Here is a 21,793-nt window from a genome sequence, read left to right as displayed (position 1 = left end):
GCAGACTGGTACCTCTGAGAGGAGGAATCCTAGACTCTTCAATTAAAATCTCTCAAAATAGTCCATGAATTTGATTCTAACCCAAACACGTCTCCAGTGCTGGAGTGGGAATAGATGTCCTCCAAATATACTGCTGCAGGTAATTTGCATGGCCAAAAGGAGGGAGTGGGATCAGGTGGAAATCTAGCTAACAGGACTGGCTCCATTCTGCCTCCCTTTCTAACTTGCATTTCCAGGTCCTGGAGCTCGTCAGACAAGATGGCACAAAAGTAACGTTGCATAAATCTTAAGCTTTGGCTTCATCTTTCCATTTTGGGCTCAGAAGTTCTGGATACAGAAAGCCAGTGTGCTGCCAATTAAGACAAGGTGAAAGGTATATCTTGAAAAGCTTTAATTGAGACAGTAATTAAGACTGTTTGAGAACAGTGAGGGGCTGAGTTAGCACATTACGGTGGCTTTTGTTTCCAATAACTACTGAAATTCATAAGAGCATCTGGCCTGAAAAAGGAGAGGAAGAAAGGATAGATAAAATGAAATTTCTAAAATTGAAAAAGGCAAAAGCCCTGTCTTTCAGCAATGCCTGCAACTGTGAAAATATCACCCAAATACTCTGACTCTGCCCTGAATCCTGAGTCAATCTCAAAATGAAAATTTAAATTGAATTCTTGAAATGAAAACTTCCTACAGATTTGTGCCCAGGAAATCCCCTGTCTCTGCAGGATCGTGACTTTTGACAACAGCTCTGCTCCTCAGGGCAGAGCTCCTTTAACCCCAGGGCTCAGCAGAAAGTGGGATGGGGGAAGCGAAGGACGAGGAGCCGCTGCCAGGAAGTTTTCAGCCAGGAGTGCAGGAGCCACCACTGCTCCTCAGCTGGATCAGGGCTGTAGAACACATTCCCACAAGGATCAGAAAAAATGCCACCTCCACAGCTTTCACAAGAAAATACAAATTCACTTTTGTGCTTTAAGCTTTCCCTTAAGAGTTACACCATTAAATTCACAAATCCAACTTCTGCAAGGGAAAGAAAGAAGGATGGGAAAAAAGGCTATTCTGCAATTCATGTTTATGGCAGGCCATCTTCTATGGCAAATTCCTACAACACTACACAATTCAGTAGTAATAGTTTTTTAAAATCCATTTTAAGAATGAACTAATTCTTTACTAAACTGCAGTAGAGAGTTAAAACAAAACCACTATAGCAAAGTTTCATGATCATCTTTAAAATATAAATATTTTTTCTAATATATGTATATATAAATGGTAGGCAGAAAAAGCAACAGAAGTAATGAGTCCTTTCTCTTACAGAAATTAGCCCCAAGATCAACTGTTATCATGATGTGTTTTTCTGCAACTAATCTTTCACAAGTATTTACACAACAGATATTTCCACTGAGCAAAATGAATGCAGTTGAACTGCCTCTGATGCTGCATTGAAAGCAAACACGTACTGCTGTAAGACTTCAAACAGCTAACAGAAAAAATTAGGCACCTTGCATTTTGCAGAACAAACAAGACAACTGCATTCCGTTCAGCAATCCTTCTGTGTGAGCATTTACAGTGATTAGATACTCAGAAGACTTTGCACTGGAGAGTGTTTGATTCTAGTCTGAGACTGTAAGCAGGCACTCTGCTTTAAATTTCTGTCAGCTCAGGGCTTTGGTTACTGCTGTGATGCATATTTGAATATGCATTGTCAGACTGTGCCAGAAAAGCTTACAAGGATAATGTTCAGGACTTATGTTTTTTCAAGCAAAATTCAAGACATACCACTCAACTCAAAAATGTATCTCAAGCCTGGGATGGATAAACTTGGATGTAAAAGGAGAGGCATTTTCTTGCCTTCCAAACAGGCTCTAGAAAAAAGATTGTAAAAGAGCACCTGAAATTAGTTTTGTAACAGGTTCCTAATGAGAACAACAAATAGTTTTCAATTTTCAGTAGCTGAGCTCTAGATCTAGAAAGGCATAGAAAAGCTCCAGGCCTAGAAGCCAAAAGGCTCCACAGAAGTGCCAGCTAGGCTCTGAGAAAAAGCTCAACAAGGCTTCCAAGCCACCCCAGAAGAAAAATCTAGTGATTCTCTAGCTGTGCTCCAGAAGCTATGGATCCCCCTGCTCCAAAAGCTGCATATCTAGAAAGGCCCCATACATACAAAAGTGCTACATGCCTTCAGAGAAAGACCCTTGACATCTCTAGCGAAGTACTAAATATCTGGATCACAGGCTCTTAGGAATTTCTACACCTAAAAAGCAACAGGAATTTCTAGAGAGCACTATGTCTAGAAATGTCCTTTTAAAATATCTTCTTTTCTTCATTCCTTCAACTCACAGACAAAGAGACTGAAGGAAATAATATAAATCCTTCTGGCTGGCTGAGAGCATACAAAAATCATTTCACAACGAAATTAGTTCCTTAGGAGTAGACTACTTATACAAGTTTCAACCATTTGACCTCTTCTGATTCCCCAAATTTTTGGCACACCTTTCATGAGCCACCCAACAGACTTATGGCAGCAATAGCAAAAATCACATTGGTTTTGTTGTCACTATTGATACAGACACTGGATTATAACTCTGAACTGGCGAGAAAAATAGAAGAAAAAAGAAATACATATGGATGGAGGACCTAAAGGGTTTTACATCATATCATGACTTTCCCTGGTTCTCACCAGAGACAACTACATGCTGTTCAGTTTCCTATTTTGCTTTAAGCAGTTGATTGAATGGCTATTGAGTGATGTTCAGACATTTATGATTTTCCTGCAATGTGACCTACATTGCTAAACTTCATAAATTTATTCTCCAAGGCAGTGTATCATTTTGCATGCCACACTCATCCCAAAGGAAGCTATCAGCAGGAGATGAGGCCCAGTTTGTAAGAGCTGAATGTCCTTCAGACATTTTTAACTAATTTGTTTGTAAATGTGTTATTGTCAGAGTAACATACTGCATAAAATGGTGCTCTCTATCATTCTGTTTGCAGCTCTCTGTGGCCTAAACTCCATAATGCACAGCTCTAAGCATACTCTCTGTGTGGCACGCTACAAATGGGCACAGCCCATTTCTGTCTTGACATTTGCAATTTTTTCCCTCCACTGACACAGTGTCTTTCATTATTTTTTTCCTTGGCACAAAAAAAGGATAGAAAAGATGCTGCAGCAAACATGGTATCATGGAGAGGGGAAATCAGGCAATCTTAGCTGTCACTGCCCACGCTGCAGCTCCTGCCACGGTACTATCTGTGATTGTCACAGATTATGTTGGTTTAACTTCAGCAGCTTGTAAGTACAGTTCAGGGCAAACCTGGTCCTAATAATAATAATGGAGATATCACTAATAGCTCCACAGCAACCCTTCTTGGTACTAAAAACTTTTCAGTCTTTGTTTATAACCAGCTTTGAGACTTAAGAAGTACCCAGACAGCAAGGGAACAACACCATACAGAGCTCCCTCATGCTAATCTGCTCCTAAGTCCTGCCCTTTGTAAGCTGTTACTATGGTGTTGTTCTGACAAGATCTGCCTACTTTCAGGTTCCTCTGAGCAACTGGACCACTTTGCAGGCCTGAAGTATGGCTGTGCTGCCTCTTTTGACCCTGCTTCCACCAGTTATTGAGGTGCAATGCTTTCAGTTGTGCAACCTTACCCACGCTTTCTTCTAAAGCTTGCAAATGCAGCAAGTTGCAGCTACATAAAATTACAATTTCCTGATGACGGAATTAAATGCCGATATTGGTTTTTTCACTTACACTGGTTCTGTGCCTCTATTTCTGTAAGCTTTTTCCTGTTCTGTGCTGTTGTGAAGAGAGACCAGTAGTCCAAAGACCAGCTGTCACTCCTCTAAGATGTAGGACAATCTTCCTTTGACCTAGTCAGTGCAACAATTTCTGTCCCACCAGTGTGTGATATCTCTGCAGAATGGACATCACCATCTCTGGTGCCTGCGGGCCTCAAACCTGCCTTGTGCTCAAACTCCAGACTTGTGACAACTCGTTTGGTTGTTGCTCCCCTGCCTCACTCCCTAAGAAAGAAATGCTATGCAACATTTCCAAATGGCCAAACCAGAATACAATCGGAAAGGCTTGGAACAGAGGCAGTAAAGACAGCTCCACATAGAGCTCAATTATTACTATTCACTTCATAACACAAAAAACCTGTTACATCCTTGGGAGGTCCTTCACCCCATAAATCTGAGAAGAGCTGCCTGGTGAGAGGAGAGCACCATGAACACAGTACCGGCCCTGATGATTTTAAAAAACACGGCTTATGTAGGAATTGCCTCCAGAAAGAACAGAAAATAGCTGTTTCTTAATTCACAGGCAGACCTTGTTAGTGGATGTGGATGAATAACTGGATTAGAACAAAAGGAGGGGCACTGCCTGCTTGGCTTTCCTCTGCATGCTCCTGTCAACACCTACATTCCCTGCTCAGCAGACCTGGGGCTTGGACTTCAGGATGTCAGGGACCAGCTTTCACTATCTGATAACTTATGGTAGCTCTGAAGTATATGGAGAAACCACACACACCCATACATATACAGATATCCATATACAGACATAGTTACATTTGCATATATTGGTATAGATTACACATTATATATTCTTCATGCTTACATTTTGTCCACTATGTATCCTCAACAGATGAAAAAATCAGATGTAGTACCCAATATATCTCGACCCATTGCAAACTCCCACCAGTCTGGCAAAGCTGTACTGAACATTTTCAGCAGTGCAATTCAGCACAGTAGATGCAGCCTCTACCAAAAATAACTGATCCACTTGACTCCATCGTACTGAAACCAAATTTAAATGAGAGAGATAATCAAAGGCTACTTGCACATAAGGAATAAAAAGTGGAGAATTGAGACAAGTTGGTTGCTTGTGAAAGACTGACAGAAGAGCCCAAAATAAGGCAGGTTTCTCATCTGGGAACCCATTCCCCATGGAGCTGAGAGAGGGTCAGGAGTTTGAGGAACTGGGCAGTGTGCTGGGCCTTGGCCATGCATGGTTGGTGGGTGAGCTGGAGGAAGTCTGGGGGTGGCAAGGCAGCTTGGATGAGTTGGAATTGGTGGGTGGACACGTGCAGGGGCTTTGTGTGTGTGCAGGCAGCATTTGGTGAGTGCGAAGTTTCTTTTAGTTAGGAGGATGTGCCTGAGAGCACCTGACGAGCAGCTCCAAGTAGCTGAGCTGCTACCTTCTTGCCAGCCATTCACTTTTTACAGAAGTTTCTTCCTTCTTGAGATTTCTTGTTAGAAACAAATGTTTGAAAAAAGAATTTAAATCTGGCTCTGTGTAGCAAGAGAAAAGTCATGAGCAGTCTGTCAGGTCTCCTTCACTTCCCCATCAAGTGTCTAACACTGCTTCAACAATCAAAGAAAAAGATGCAATTGCTGGAAGAGTTGATTAAAATGTACACAGTCTTTTACTCACTAGTAATGCATTATTTATGGCAGATAATTGAAATAAATTGCTGTTTTGCAGGTGCCCAATACAAAAAGAGCACTTGGGCTTTAAGGAAGAAATTGCAGTGTGACCTCATTGCATACTATCTCATGTCTATGACTAATATTTCAAATTCAGTGATAGAATAATTTGATTGGAATATAAATTAGCTGTACTGAAACCACCTTGTTTTCTGGTTGATATTCTAAAAATCACATTATACACCTACAAGTTTGATTCACGAGCTCTCATAGACTTTTTTCCACCGAGGTCCTAATCCTATGAGCCTCTTTTCTCTCAGCTCCTGTTGAAAAGAGGCTATTTAGCTGCTCCTTTACCCCTGGGAAAAGATTATTTTACCTTATACCCGAAGATAGTTTTTTAAAAAGGTTTTTTGCTTGGTTTTGGATGCTAGTGACTGCTTGTTCCTGCATATGCCATTATGGCTGGAATTATTTTGTATAGACTTATGGTTTCCAAAGAGTAACACTTAATTAATTGGAGGGAGGATTCATTTTTGAAAAGGTTTGAAAATGCCTTGGTAAAGACCTGTTCTGGCTTATTTTTCAGAAGTACATACTTTCCCATGGGATACAGTTGCTCCTTGCTACACACTCGCCTCTCACTACCCTTTCAATTAAGCTTGGAGAAGTCCTGGTTCCACTGAAGTCAGTGGCAAAACAGTTGCTGACTTTGCTGGGGCCATGACTTTCACTCTAGTTAGCTTCTCTGGTACTCTAGCAAAGCTAGAGAAGAAAGAACATGAAATTAAGCAGTAGAGTAAAAAGAACCAGAGAACAAGATGACTTTATACTGGAAAAAAATAACAGCTTTTGTGAGCTCCTTCATGCAGCAAAACCCAGAAAAAACTAATAAAGTTCTCTTCTAAAAAGAAAAAAGCTCTGAAAATCTTCTATAAAGGAAGACTACAAATAAAAACATAAAGGTCTATAAATTGTCATTTCTGCTTTGTGTGCTTTTTGTTCAGCAATTTCACAAATACATTTAAACGTGATTCTGCAAAGCACTGAAAAACAGTTCAGTGATTTGGAATATTTATGCTGAATTAATTACACATAATTAGAAGAGCATATTAAAAGACACACACAGGTAGAAGATTAAAGGGAAAGGAAGAGCAGGAGTAGCTTTTCAATACCTTGCTACAGTGAAAACAAAGTTGCTCCTTTTTGATGGCAGCTCTCTAACACAATTAAAATATTATGCATCTACTGTTAAATAAATGTCTTTTGTGCTTTTTGCTTTTACAAGAATGCAGTTTATACAGCCGAGTATGCAGAGAAACATCTAAAGGGACAGTGCATCTTCTGACCTGCAATGCTAATTAAATAATCAGCTTCATGTAATCCTGCAGTTGCTCTGCAATATTCTATTCTCAACCTGGCTTAAAAGTATTTCAGCCTAGAATCAATTTGGTTTTTGTGCTGGCAACTCACTCCTCCTGTTCTCACCTGGTCATCAGATCATATTTTTGTCTTTCACATTTCTTTTCCTTCTTCCAAATGTACTCAGTGAAAGTTCTGTTCAGGCTGTTCTTGCTCTGATGAGCAGACCCTCATTGCTGCTTTCAAGTGAGGTCACCATGTCCTGGGAGCTTTTTGTTCTGCTCAAAAGGCTTCCACAATGCCACTGAAGCATATTGTGCCTGTGCAGATGCTGGTGGGGAGCGCCCGCAGCACTTGTGACTGCGGGAGCAATGTCAGCGTTTGCATTTTTGAGATATATACTACATTTTCAAGCAATTCTGCTCATCTCTACTCCTGCTTTCCAGCAGTCTGTCTCTCACTTCACTATTTCAAGTAGGTCATCAACAGCATTACTTATTGCCCTCTCCCCTCTTCTCCATCATTCAAAGCAGGTTGTCCAGGACACAGCATTCTTGCCACGCTTGGATCGCCTTTAACCCCTCTTCTGGAAATCTGCCTTTTAATTTGACCTGTGCAAGCAAATCGCCTACGTAAGTAACACTGTCACATTTTTATAAGGGAGTAAAACATTTTGCAGTGTCACTGAAGTTTATGTGAAGCAACACAATATAGATGGTTCCCTCACGTGGAGAATTGCTGAACAAAGGCTGATGAAGTGCAAATGTCAAGAAAAAGTCTTCAAACCAGACCTTTCATTCTGGAACACAGCAGTGACAGTTATTAACACCATCAATCAGGTCGGAGCTATTGCTTTGGCACAGAACATCATGCCTAGTGGGACTGACATAAGCTCGAAAACAAGGCCATTGTTACAGGCAAAGAAAAAGCTCTTGGGATTCATTTTCTGTTGACTTGCAAATGTTTGGTCTCTGTATTTGCAGTGACTGTGCTCGAGATTGGTTTAAACAGCTCCCAAATACAAAGTGCAACCACTCGCACAGATATAAATGACTTATGGTTCAGAGTGGTGGAAATTCAGCCCACATATTTCTCATGGGAGGAAAGATACAGGATGAAATTGCAAGATGGTAGAAATATCTGCTCATTCTCTCTTCAGCTTTCACCATAGCAGTGGAGGCAGAACAGCAAAGCTTATCACTCAAGATGAGCTGTAGTGTTTTTACTTTCACACAAAACCTCCCACAACGTCAATATAACTTCCAAGAACACTGGATCTGATGAAGTCTGGTTTCCTAAGGACTTCCATTGCATGGCTGACTGACTTGGGAGTTTAATAAGATCCAACATGAAATGAAGCTTTTCCTGTGAATGGGGCATTTATTACATCCTGAGTGGAATCTCTGGAGTTTAATAAAAGAAAGCTTATGCTGTAATATTTCCTTTTGAAAGGGCACTTTAGGTCTCTGTCCTCCAACTGGATTAATATTTTTTATGGAACGTGTAGGAATTTAATTGTTCTGGAGGCTGGTATTTCTCTACAAATTTGTTTGAAATTGGCCCAAGCTTTTGATGATTTTGATTTATTGTGAGGAAAAGAACACTGACAAACAGACATACCAACACAATGCGCTCTCATGTGCTATCAATAACCAGGGTAAAAAATATCTGTATACCCCAGGGACGTGCAAACACTCAGAGAGTGTGTACATGTGAGAAAAAAAGCAACCTAGAGAGGCCTCTAATCTAGACCAGCATCCAGCCCAAAGCCACCAGGCAGTGAAACAGAATGATGACCCCGACTCTTTGTCTTTCTCTCCCCATCCCAGTCCTTTCCCTTCACACTCCTGCTGTGATTTGTGGCCAGGAGCCCCTATCACAGGTCCTGCTGCAGCCAGCCCAGTGCTGGGGCAGGTTTGGAAAGGAGTTGACAGTCCAGCAGTCCAAAAAGGCAGTGGGAACATTTTAGCTCAAAGCTGGTTTAGAGTACCTACAACAGCCTTCTTACTGCAAGGGTACGGGAAGGTAGGAGATGTAGGCAGTAACTCTCTTCTCTCCATTTGGGCTTCAGTCTGACAGAAGGACATACTCAGTAGTCTGTACCACTGGGAGAATAGTCAGCTCAGCCCACGGGGCCTTCAGCTCAGATGCAAAAGTATAAGGTTCAAAATGGGCTTATTATTAATTTAATTAACCTACAACAAAAAAATCTTCCAAAAAACATATGAAGAACAGGAGCCAGACCTAGAGGAATATGAGGATGGAGCAGCAGGGGCATTCATCTGAAAAGTCTGGCATTCTGGGTGGTGCAGATAAGCGTGGTGAAAAAAAATCATAGAACAAATGAAGACCAACACCATTTTTTGATATTCCTGAAAAATGTTTTGCCTTTACAGTTTAGCTTTTGTCCATGTTCTAGTGTTTAGGGATTCAGAGGCAGCATTTTCAAAAAATATGATCAGTTCTATCAGAACTGAAATAACTAATACTGGAATAACTAATTTTAATGTAGGTGTCTGCTAAGATCTGGGTGCCAACGGTGAGTGTTGAGTACATACATATAGATGTTCATTAACATAGCTCTGAAGAGCCACTTTCTTTAGATTTGCTCCTTATCAACTGATCAAAATGATCTGTGCTGAGAAGAAAAGTCATCCAAGTTTTATACATGCCAAAACAGTACTGAGAATGCTGGCATACCATATAAACACCTCGACTGAATGCCCTTTTCCTTCTAAATTCAGATTAACATCCCCCCAGTGAAGTATGAGATCAAAGTAATTAATCAGAGCTTGGTGGGTTATTTGCCACAACATGTAATCTTTTCAGCCCCAGCTGTCCTTCCCTCCCCCGGTTATGAATTCAGAATATTATGCTTAAGAAGGAGAAGGTGGTGAATAACAAACACAGAATGATTAATAAGAAGTAATACCATGAAAACTGATATTGGAATAAATGATTAAACCCTTTCATAATCAACTCATTTATTAAAGTGAATGCCTTTAAGTGAAAGCTTGTCATTTATGGTGGTGTTGCAATGGACTCTATGTGTTTACTCCAAGAGTATATTTCTGTACTTCAGTAAATTAAGAAATACTGATTTTGGGCAAGTTGTTGATTTTATTGTCAGAACAAATTTAGCTTTGAGAAATGATTTTATTAACCTATTTCATAATTCCCTATAAACACACAATTTGTGAGCAACCCACATTCTCTTGATTTAAATGTCATTTGTAACCTAGCCAAAAAGTAATTTAGGTGGAGATGGGCCAAATTCATTTTTCATTTATGTTTATGCCATTCTGGAATAAACTCAGTAGTCTTGCAAGGATATACAATTGTTTCTGACTAAAGGAAAATATCATTCCCTTATTTTCATTGATATAATTCCAGATTAACATGCTTGACTTCAAGGAAATGTGATTATTTCATAGGGTTTCTGGTTATCAGCAACAATTGTGGAAGAAGATGATGGGCAAATATGATACAGTTACTTTTCAGAATGTGCATTCTTGGCATTTATTTCATGTCTATGATTTACTGTGTATGTGAAGAACCTCAAAGGTATGGATTTTGTGAAAAATTCCAATGAATAGGTTTACTTAAACCCTCACAAAACAAATCCTACAAACAAGAAATGCTTCCATAAGCTCTGTGTTGCAGATTGTTCACAATATGACTTCATTTACCAGTGAGTAATTACACAAAAAATTATACATTATCACTATCCTAAAAAAATGAGACTGTCCACTTTTTAGGGATGCATTTATATGCCATAATTTATAATTTTTTTAGAATATTTACTGTACACATTGACAATTCAACTGAAGATTATCTCAATCTATATTGAGATATTGGGAAATCTTGATTTCCCAGAATGCTGAAACAACTGCAAAATTTTAAGAAATGTGCAGCAATATTTTCCTACAGGTGCTACAGCATGGAAACACCTGGAGTGCTCATGGAAAATAAATGTTTATTTCTGCTTCTATGAAAAGAAGGCCCTTCCCCAGCTGAGTGCTGATGTCCCAAGAGCAATATGAAGAATAATTGGCTCTATAACATGCTTTTTCTTATCTATGCAGAAGCCCATCCTCCATGGTATTGGAACTATATTGTTGAGTGAGGTAAACTAAACCTGTTTCTGTCAAGCAGCCAACCTACCAAGAAATAGGCTTTTAGGGCTATTTAAACATACTTACAAATTTAGCATATTTGATTTCAGCCCAAAACGTTTACCTTTTTAATTTAGTTTTAATTAAAAAAATAAATACTTTTATTTCTGTACTTGTCAGACCCCCTGCTGAAACTCATTTGCTATGGGGTATTTGCATTTTTCAAAAGGAAATGAAAAATATCAAAACTCACCATTTCAGATTTAGTGAGAGGTTTTTTTACCGAGCAAAATCAGCAACAAAATTGAACACGAATACACAGCACACATTACCTGGCCAATAAAGTGATTATTTGTGCAGCCCGAGACCGCGGATCAGAAGGAGAAGGCAGGGATCAGACGCTGCACCTGGCGCCCTTCCCTGCACCTCAGAGGTATCTAATCTGGTTATGGGTGCCCCAGGCAGTTGTTATATGTATCCAAGAAGCAAGGCAATGTGCTTCAGGCAGCTTGGAGTTCCATGAAGCCTCGCTCCTGCCAGCTGGTGTGTGGCAGTGGAGCGGGAGCCCTGCTGGCTGTAGGGTCTTGCTCATCCCCTGCAGGACTGGCTGGCCTGCAAGGAGAGCTGCCAGAGCAGAAGCCAAGGTGCCCAGAAGCTGTATGATCTTAAGGCAATTACCAGGCTAGTTTATGCTTGGGTTTAACACAACTAAGCCAGTTGACCCTGTTCTGCTTTACATGGAATAACGATGCATCTACTGGACTCAAGACAATACAAAGGCCTGTCTATCCCAGATCTGGGAACAGGGAGGCTGAGGTTCCCCTCCCCACATTTGCAAACACACAGGGTGCAGTGACATGTGAAATGGAACACAGACACATTTTTCTGTTTTGATTCTAGTAATAAAATCCCCAAGTGCTTTTGTGACAGCAGCATTAGACCCCATCATTTCATCCTGTGAAATTTGACCCCACATTCTTCATGTATGTGAATGCAAGGCCACGGTCACCTGCTACTTAGAAACGAGCAACAAGCTCTTACCATTGTTATGCATTGTATTTTAACTGTGATTTTCCAGTTGTGAAGGACGGAGGAAAGGGCAAGGAGAAAATGAAATGCAAAATTAACCCGATCCTGGTTATTAGCTTACATAGTCCATAATATTTCAGTATGTCATTTGAATGCCTAAAGATTTTTTTCAAGTACAGCTTGAAAAAGCTGATTAATTCAAGTATTTCTTGGCAAAGGCCAAGCCCTTCCTTGTGCTGTCTATAAGCCTGGCTCACTGACTAGTCAAGAGTACCATTTATGTTTCTCCACGATTATCCGTATTTCTTTTTTAGCATAAACAAGAGATGTGATAAGTGTCTTTTAGTCCTATTTCTTTTACCGTGCTCTTGACACAAGAACTGAAAAGCATTTTGAGAAATGCATTGACATGCAGTAGCTTCACCACAATACTGCAGTGGTGTAATTACTCACTGTAATGCTCCTTCACGACTTAGACTTAGATGTAAACAGAAAACGTATTTTTTTCTTTTTACTAGTTCAAGCAGATCAGTGTGAATGCTGGACTATGTGAAGGCACTTACACTTCTGAATAACTTCTTAGAAGACCTATCTCAGAGTAGCAAGAAACTTTCTAATGCAGTTTGTACTCTACATAAGCCCGTCTAAGTACTTACATGATATCTCCTGGGAAAAAAATCAAGTGTAGTTTTGCATTTACATGATACACCTTAAAATAATCATGTGAATGGAACATCTGCTCCATACTGTGCAGTTCAGAATTGTCTGACCCATCCAACATATTTGATATACAATCCTGGTACAAGAAAATAAGTTATCTGTCTCCACAATGTGTATAAAAGTGACAACACATGAAAACCAGGTGCCTACCTGAGTGATGTCCATTCCAGAGTCACAGCTCAATGGCTGGGTTGATGTGAGGCCGTTTGAACCTATTATTGTTGTGATCACACCATTCTCATCAATTTTCCGAATCATAGTACCATCAACAAAGTAAATAAATCCGTGCTTATCTACAGTGATACCTAGAAGAAGGGGAAGGGTAAAAAATAGTGTTAGTACTAGCATTATCTTGATTAAAAAGTATGAGCTTAAAATGTTTCCTCTCCTCTTAGACACTGAAAATCTGACTCAAAGAGTACAACTTTCCCCCCCCTTCCATTACTATTTGAAGCTTATACAAGCTGTGTATGGAAAGATCATAACCATATATCTGGCTGGTTTTGACTTAAAGAGGAAGATATGAGGATGAAACAAAAAAAACCAGCTTTGCTTGTAATGTAATTATACATACATAGAATGAGGCTGTTCAATAACTCCACATCTGTCATCAAGTGGGTAAGACCAGCTTTTCTCAAAACTTATTTTACAGTTCATTTTTCTTCATTTTCATTTCACTTTCTTAATTGTCATGCAGAGCCAATATTTTTAATTACTGCACTGTCTGAATAATCAGAGTATCTCAGCAAGGAAGAAGCACCCACAGAAAGCAAAGGAGACTTCTGTCCTGCTATGGGCTATACATACAAATGCTGCAAACCAGGTTCTGCTCAGCAGGCAGAAGGAACCCTGTGCTGCAGAATGTATTGCAGTGCAGTGCTGCCCAAGACAAAGGTCATGTACTGGAACCAGGCTCATGACAACTGTGGCCATCAGCAGGAGCTGGGGCAGTTCTCCCACTCCTGCCTCTGCAATAGCTCTTGCACTGCTGCACTGCACAGGAGGGCTGGACCTGAAACAAATGTGGGGGCTATGCATGGGAAGGTCATGGTCCTCTGTATTTCAGTGGGGAAACAGGTACAGCCATGTCACAGCCTTGTTCTGTCTCTGCCTAAGAGCTCCCCTGCAGTTCTTCCTGCATTCAATTTGAATTGTAGGTAAGATCTTTCTTCCCTCAAATATTGAAAATATAACCAGAAGAGCAATTCTATTCATGTTAGGTTTGCGAAATCCTTTCTACCAAAACCGCTCAATTTCTTGCTTTAAACTACTTCATAATTTTCCATTTAAAGTTGCATAACTTTGCAATTGTAGCAGCTGCTGTGCACAGTCAAGCTATTTTAATAATGAATTTATGTTCTGCTACACAGAAATGAAAAGCAGAGGACTTGAACAGATGGTTTGGACAGTGGCTTATATGGTTCTTGATTTCTGTCCCCTGCATTTAGGACAACTGAAGGCTGCATGAACTCTGAGTTTACAAAACACTTGTCTGCACGCCAGTTTAGGATCTCACACAGCAATTCCACATGCCATTAAAAAAGAAAAAAACCCCAAACTGAATTTCCTTACCTATCAACCCTGTTTTCTTATACTTAATTTAATATTTTTTTAATATATAGGAGCAGTTGTTGAGGGGGAAAAGGAAGACTAAGCAGTCTAGGGGGCAGGGACAGGACCAGGAAGCCCTGATGCAGAATATGCATCCCCCATGGGGCTGGGAAAAGCAGGGGACAGTGTCCCCAGGCCCTTAAATAAATCTTTACCTGGCAGCTGGAAATGCCTGGGGATGTTTGAGTTGCATATACAACTGAGTGTAATACACTTTCTCTTACAGTGTTAACACCCAGGGGCAGGCTCCCAAGACAAACTGCCCATGACTGGTTCTGAGGTGCCTCTTCACCACAGATGATGTTCAGGCACCTTGCAAAGGTCTGAGGGTATGATCACAAAGTTCTAAGGGTATCATCACATAAAAAATCCAAAAGCCACAGCAGTTAACTTTAGTGTCTAGCACTCCCTGCTCCCTACTATCTATCAACACAGTGTTGGGAGTAGAAATTAATTCTTTTGATTGTCAGTTCAATGTATCCATCTGGCTGTGAACTGCCACTAGAAGAGGGGTATTTGCCATCCTGACACCTCATCCATCCAGGACAAAAGGTGCCCATGGACTGAAGTGCCCAAGGTACAGGGCTAGGCTACATCTCTTCATTATGCAAGATAGCTGATGACTGAACTGTCTGGATCTCCAGGACATATGTCACTTGGGGAACTGAAACCACCTGGTGGGGGCTGCATGGGTTAGCTGGGGAAATCTGGGAGGTTATAAAAAGGCTAAAGGAAGAGCTGACAATCTTAGGGCCTGACTCCCTGCCAGCCTGCGAGCTCATAGATCGTGACTCCTTGATTCTGGCTCCCTCAGAGGATCTTCAGTCTTTAATTAAAAAGTAACGGTGCTTTTGGAACTCCAGAACAACTGACAAGCTCCCGGCTGTCATCTGCTTCTGAGAAGTCCAAACCTGAAAGGCTGAAGGTTTGAAGGTGAACTGAGGTAAAGGGTGTGTCTGAGCAGAAAAGGGGTTTGTTCTGGTGTCTGGGGGATGACCTCTGTGTTCCAGTTTCGGGAAGGGATGGTCATTTGTACCTCTGTTTTTACCTAGTTCATGCTAAAGAAATGTTGCAATGAAGAGAACTGTGCACACAAAAGGCTGGAATTAGCTGGAACTGTGCACACAGTGCTGGAGCCAAGGGCACCTCCTCCTGCTCCTGTTGGGATGCTCAGGAGTTCCCATTCCTGCTTGGGCTCCATCCTGCCCTGAGCAGCTTTATGCTGTAAACCTGAAGTATGCAAAGGGATTGACAGTAAATGGAAAAGTTGCTAGGAAATTCTTCTAGGGTGTTTTCTTTAGGGATGTGTGAAGGTTGAAAACAAAGGTCTCTTCAGTCCCAGGCTCCTCCTACTTTCTTGAGAAGAAAAAGCCACGCTGGGCTGCTGCGGCAGGGAGGGTGTGAGGAGCAAGGACCACTGTATGTGACTGCTGTGGTGCTGGGCATGTTTCAACCTCACCGATATTGCATCATATAGTGATGATATTAGATGGGATTTGATTTGCTTCCCAGTGCGGTTCTCAGGCTGAAATGAGAAACCTGATGTGGGTGGAAAGGGCAGCACATGTGCTGTGTCTGAGCCTGCCTTTGCGGAGGGGAGGTGCTGCGCGGTAAGCGAGGAGCTGTGCTTCTCAGCTGGATCAGATCCATGCCACGGATAACACAAGGCCAGGATCTCTCACTAGGGCAAGTGCATCTTCTGTTTTGCGCAATTTCCCTGAGAACAGATGGCTGTGTTGGCTGCAAACCATCCATTATATAAAAATCAGAAATTATGCTGCAATGAAATAAAGCTACTCAGCTGTGTGGCTGAATGGATTTCAAACACTGACTATATAAGAAAACCAAAGATCTTTTAATGTTACTAGAGTCCACGTTGCTCTCCAGCCATTGTGGAAAAGCAATTAACTACAAGGGAAGCACATATGCCAGTGTGATGGCATAAACAAAGCCATGTCTTCAGTATTTGCACTAAATTCCTGGTATTTCCTAATAAGCCAGTTTCTTCAAGTACCAGTGTATAAACGTTCAACAACGACCTACTGCTTCCAGAGCTTACTCTACAGTAAAACAACAGGACTTTACCCACTTGAAAAATTCTTATTTAGCTTTTGTTGACAAATACCCTACATAAGGCATCCATTGGAAATCAAAATACAGATTTCTGGCTAAACTGTCCCAATTTATTCATTAGAGTTGGATTCATTAATGCTTCTGTCACATCTTGCATGATGCTTCACATAATCTGTACTCCAAGAGCTTATTTTTAATCCTTTTCTGACGTACAGTGTAACGCTGAATTAAATCACACACAGCACTGCAATTGTGCTTTAATCACCAAGGAACTGGGGGAGGAAACATGCACATGCTGAGGGTAATGAATTGCACTGAGTGCAAGTAGGAACACTGCTCACTCCATGAGTGAGTAAAAAGGGTAATTTTTAGGTACTTTTTTTTTTTTTTTTTGCACAGAGAAGGAGATGTAGTTCATAGAGGCCTCTCAGTTTGATTCTGGTTTTTTTTAAGGAACTGTAGCACTAAACTTGATGCCCAACTGACGATGCCTTTGGGTAGTAAAGTGGCCCATTGCACAAATGACAGACTTACCCTGCTTGCATATAGATTCCTCATTCAGCACTGATGTCTGGGTAAGGACAAAATAAATTTGTGCCAGGATTCAGCCTTGTTGTTTGACTCAGAGCTGAGTACTAATCTCGCTTTCTGAGTAACAAGCTTGTCCTGAAGGACTGTTTTTAGTCATGTTTAGTCACTGGGACTGTCCTACACAGCAGAAGACTGTGTACCTGAATGTAAACCAGTAGCTCTTATGAAGATCTATCTTCAGTGAATTTACATGCAGACATCTTAAAAAAATATTCATAATACTCGGAGGTCTTTTTATCAGTACTATTTGAATTCTGTAAACTAACATTAAAAATTAACTACTGCTAGTGCAGTCACACATGGCTACTAAGCACTATCACTAGAAAGACTCTGCAGACAGTTTTGCTTTAAATGTTTTCTCCAAAAAATAGTACTTAGGAGATGGGCTGGGTACACCCATGATAAACACGGAAGGCTGACTATAACCTCTTCTTGTTATATGCTCTCTTTTGGTTAAAGGGTTATTTCCCTTGACAGCTGTGCCTTAGCACACACACGTACACCATTATATATGCAAATAGCACCTAGAAAGCAAACTGGTTGTTTTTTGTGTAATTCTCAGAGGTATAAATTCAAAATACATATGAAATTTCAGTCTAGAAATTTTGGCATTTCAGCATTAGTGGAGCTAAGCTTATAGTGTTAAAATACGGATTAAAAGTAATACAGTAAATTCCACATTAAGATATTTTCTTAAGATGCTTTTTTTCCCACTCCACATCATATCCTACACCTGCATTCTAAAAGAATCTTTTTGAGAACAAATTCTTTTCAAATACATCAATGAAGAGCAGCCTGAACTATCTGTTGCCCACTTCTGGAAATTCTACTTTACATTTTTTGCTCAGCTAAAAACTTGCAAGTGAGCATTCTATATTGAAAACTTCTAATTAAACTTCTGAAGAATTTGTAAAACAGCACCTAAAACTACTGGTGAGGATGGATAAAAGAGAATGCCACCTTCTGCTGAAGAACAACTGTATTTAGAAGGAACTTGTGATTCTCATAAAACTTTTAATAGGAAGAAGTGAATCAAATTGGTTAATTACCATTTTATGGTGGTAAAAGGGCAAATTACATGCCATCCATTTCTAAACTTCTAAATGTCTTTGGTGCTTTTAATTAAAGCTGCCATCTAGAAACTAAAGCAATTTTATGCAATTAGTTATTTATAGGTTACCATAATACACCACTCAAAATATGATTCAAATGATTTGCAGTCTCTTGCCTTGTGATCTTTGTCATCTTTACTTCATTACTGTCTCAGTACTAGCTGCAAAATATTCAGTAGTTCTTTGTCAGCTGGAACACGGTACTTGCACTTGAGCATTGATTGTTCTCTTTAGATGCAGAACAGTAGATTTGGAGCAAACAGCATTTTTAACTACTGACAGCAAATGGAAATGTTCAGCTTCCAGTCTGAGACATGATGATTGGGGTCATGCTTACTGCTGACATGGGACAGCAGAAAAGTGAATAACTAATGAATTCAGCGTAAGGTTGGATGAAATTTAGGAAAGCTTGCTGTCCAAAAAGTTTACAGTGTTCTACAAGATTGGCAGACTTTGGAAATCATAGGTAGCTCAGACTACTACAGAGAAACATAAGGAATAAATTTTGCTGAATTAAAATGGCACAAGATTATTTTTTTGCTGATTCTATGATGCATATATGACAATGACTTGAGGCTGCAAATCACCTTGTGTTGTCTACTTCTGACTTTATGTATTGCTAATGAAACATCTCACTCCGTTTTACTTCTCTTATTGAATTCTGTGGAAGGGTTGAAAAGGTCTTAGAAATTTACAGAATAGTAAAGATTGCTGTAAAAATAGCATTGGTTATTACCTTTGAAAAAGGTGGGTTTGTTTACACAAAAGGCTAGATTAGAAATTTTGTGTGCATCCTACAGCTGAGCAGGAGCAGTTCTAAACATTCTACTGCCATTTGACAAATCTAAAGGTTTAATCTGAGCAGTTGTTCTCACAAGATTTTTTTTAACTTTAGAAAGCATTGCTGAGGATGGTGAGCAACAAGACTGATTATTTCAGGATGAGCATATCCTCAAATCCATGATTTTTTTAAAGTAATATTTCCTTAGTAAAGTAATTGCAAGCAAAATAAATAAAACTACACTGCAGAACCTATATTTTAATTAACCTTTCATTTGTGTTGCTATCTCATGGCCACGGCTCTGAGTGAAAGAGTTCTTTGCTACAGGTATGTATAAAGTATTTTTATGCTGGGATTTGGAAGTTTCTCCAACCTTTTATGTTTCCTTGGTGCTTGCTTTGAGGTCACTGCATCTGGACTGAGGTCACTGCACTGCATTCAAGTACTCTGTACTCAGTGTTCAGTCTGTAATTTCTCGAGGCATTGACTACACATGGTTTGCACAGACAGTGCGTGCATCTGTCTTCTACTTCTGGAGTCTGGTCTGGACCCAGGAGTCAAAAAGCAGACATTGCAGGGCTTTAAATGTTTAAATCTTTAGATTTAGTCCTCGGGCTTCCAAAAGCTGAAAATCACTTCTGATGTTCAGGGTGCAATCACTGGAGGGACTCGCTCTTTTCACAGTTACATAGTTTGCATTTCCACCACAGCTGTCCTGTGTGGATGCTCTGAGTTGGTCACAAATCCAAGGTGATTGAAATCGGATGTTAATCGGACACTTTTCTTATCGTGTTGACTGGGAGACACTGTAGCTCAGCAAAAATGTGGTAACTTGATTGTCTCAGCCTCTCACTGCCTCTGTCAATTAAGCTTAGAAAGTTAAATCCATTTACACATCTAAAGCCCTCTGATATCAGAAGGGCAGTGCAGGTAAGTGTTTAATGGTGTTGATTCAAGAACTGGCTTTGCAGTGCTAAGTGCAACAACTCCCAGGTATTTCCATTCATTTTAGTGCTTCTTACTGCTCCAATACTCAATGACTAATCTAGTTAAAATCAGGACATTATCCCCTAGTGCCTTATCATAAATACTAATCCGATTGTTTAAATGATAGTGTTGGTGACTAGATGTACCATAAATATGTTTTATTAAAAAAATCCCCAAACCCACCAAACAGAATTCCACACCCCAAAATTAAAATCTGTTACTTGGTAAAGTTCAAGTGATTGGAATTCAGTCAATGATTAATATCTTGTGTAGTTACTTCTTCATTTTCAATATCTTCTTGTGTAATAAATGTGTTCAGCTTGTCACAGATCTTATTTTATATCTCCACCTTGTATCATTTCACATTCTACTTAAGTACTTGGTCATCTATTACATGACTCATTAGTCTGAGATCTCTACAGAATTAAAGAAAGTTGCAGTAAAAATAATATATTGAAGTTCAAATTTCAACTACATCAGCCATGCATGTTTAAAAGCATCTTTCAAAGTCAGCTTAACATACAATAGTGCAAGATTAATGTTCACTAAGCCCCATCTCTAGTCCTTCACAGAGAATTGGGAACAGACTGAACAAAGCTATGTGTGTTTGTTACCTGCAAAATGAAAGTTGTGGAAAGATCAAATCATAATTGATTAGTGTGACTTCATGATGTTTTCCTGTCTGGTATTTAATTCCTGGTCACTAGGTAAAGGCAGTCTTCCCAAATAGATAATGAAAGATAAAAGTTGATGAAAGACTTAAATCAATAAGTAACAATCTAGGACTCTCCTCAAACCTCCCTGCAAGCCCAATGAAGTAGAAAAATAGGTACAAGTTCAGAAAAGTTAAAACATTCTGAACTTTCATTCAGAGAAATAAATAAGTAGAATTTGAATTTCCATTTCTTAATGTACTTTTGAGGATGTCACCAAACAGATTAAGTTTCACAAGTGTTACACAGTAGGTATTTCTTACCAATTTTGCAAATGGATAAATTAAGACCTCTAGATAAGCCCTTATTCTGAGTCACAAGCAGCCAACAGCAAAAATCAGAGCACAACTTTTAAGATGTAACTAACCGAGGTCAGACAGCCACTAAATGGAGTTTTGTTCCAGATATTACCTTTCTACCAAGTAAGAGGGAAATTTGTTTTTCATTTCTAATGGGAAAAAAAAAGAATACTGAGGACAAAAATAAGAAGACAAATGAAGTAAAAAAGCCAAAAATATTTCTATATCAGCTTAAAAAATAAATACTAATCTTGTTCGCTCATTGAGTAATGCAAGTGATTATATTTAAACATATCTTTGCAATTACTCCGTCTGCATTATCAGGGAGCTATTGTTGCACCATAAAAATCTCAGAGATAAGAAATTAGAAGCAAATAATTTATTTCTGTGGTCATATACCACATAAAATTGTCTGTGTGTCCAAGGATTTTTAAACATGGTTAAGAAGTTTTTGCCAAAATTTCCTGTCTCCTAGAAACAATAGTTTTGTGTTTACTGTTTGAATACTATTTCAAGAGAAATGTGACACCTTCTGACTTGACAATTATTCCAAGACAAAGCAAAATAAGTGATCCAAAAGAATCTCTAAATCTGCATTTAAGTATGTGAGGCATTTATGCTTCTTAATAAATAATAGATCTATGGGTATCAGGCAAATAGTTTCTACTACTTTCCAAGGTTATTCAACCTCTTACAGTTTAGAGGAAAACAAAGTCATGTACCTATAAGGCTGTTAGGATAATACACTGATCACAGTGTGCTGGTGGCAACAGGTTGATGCTGTATTTTGCTAAGACCTGTACAAAAAGGGCATGTGGCACTCCATAATTCTTTGAGATTAAAATAAAAAACTTAACAAACCTGACCATTAGAGTAGATATATAAATCAGAAGCAGCTGGGAGTCATTGGCACTGAATGTGCCAATACAGGAGTCACTGTCTACTGACAGTTTATTTTTTTAATAATTGCTGGCTGTCCCAGAA

At 39.6% G+C, this 21,793-nt stretch overlaps 1 protein-coding gene across 4 annotated transcripts in view; it reads right to left on the bottom strand.

The window, feature by feature from the left end:
• TENM1 (teneurin transmembrane protein 1) overlaps positions 1-21,793 on the bottom strand; it is a 319,629-nt gene that overhangs the window by 34,270 nt on the left and 263,566 nt on the right. For all 4 annotated transcript variants that reach the window (XM_017818756.1, XM_017818745.1, XM_017818772.1 and 1 more), the window contains one exon: positions 12,793-12,947. In XM_017818756.1, the coding sequence (XP_017674245.1) occupies positions 12,793-12,947 (155 nt within the window). The remainder of the gene's footprint in view (positions 1-12,792; positions 12,948-21,793) is intronic.

This window comes from Lepidothrix coronata, unplaced genomic scaffold (genome assembly GCF_001604755.1).
Source record: "Lepidothrix coronata isolate B3197 unplaced genomic scaffold, Lepidothrix_coronata-1.0 Scaffold2, whole genome shotgun sequence".
Classification (NCBI taxonomy): domain Eukaryota; kingdom Metazoa; phylum Chordata; class Aves; order Passeriformes; family Pipridae; genus Lepidothrix; species Lepidothrix coronata.
This window is presented reverse-complemented; position numbering and strand designations above follow the sequence as displayed.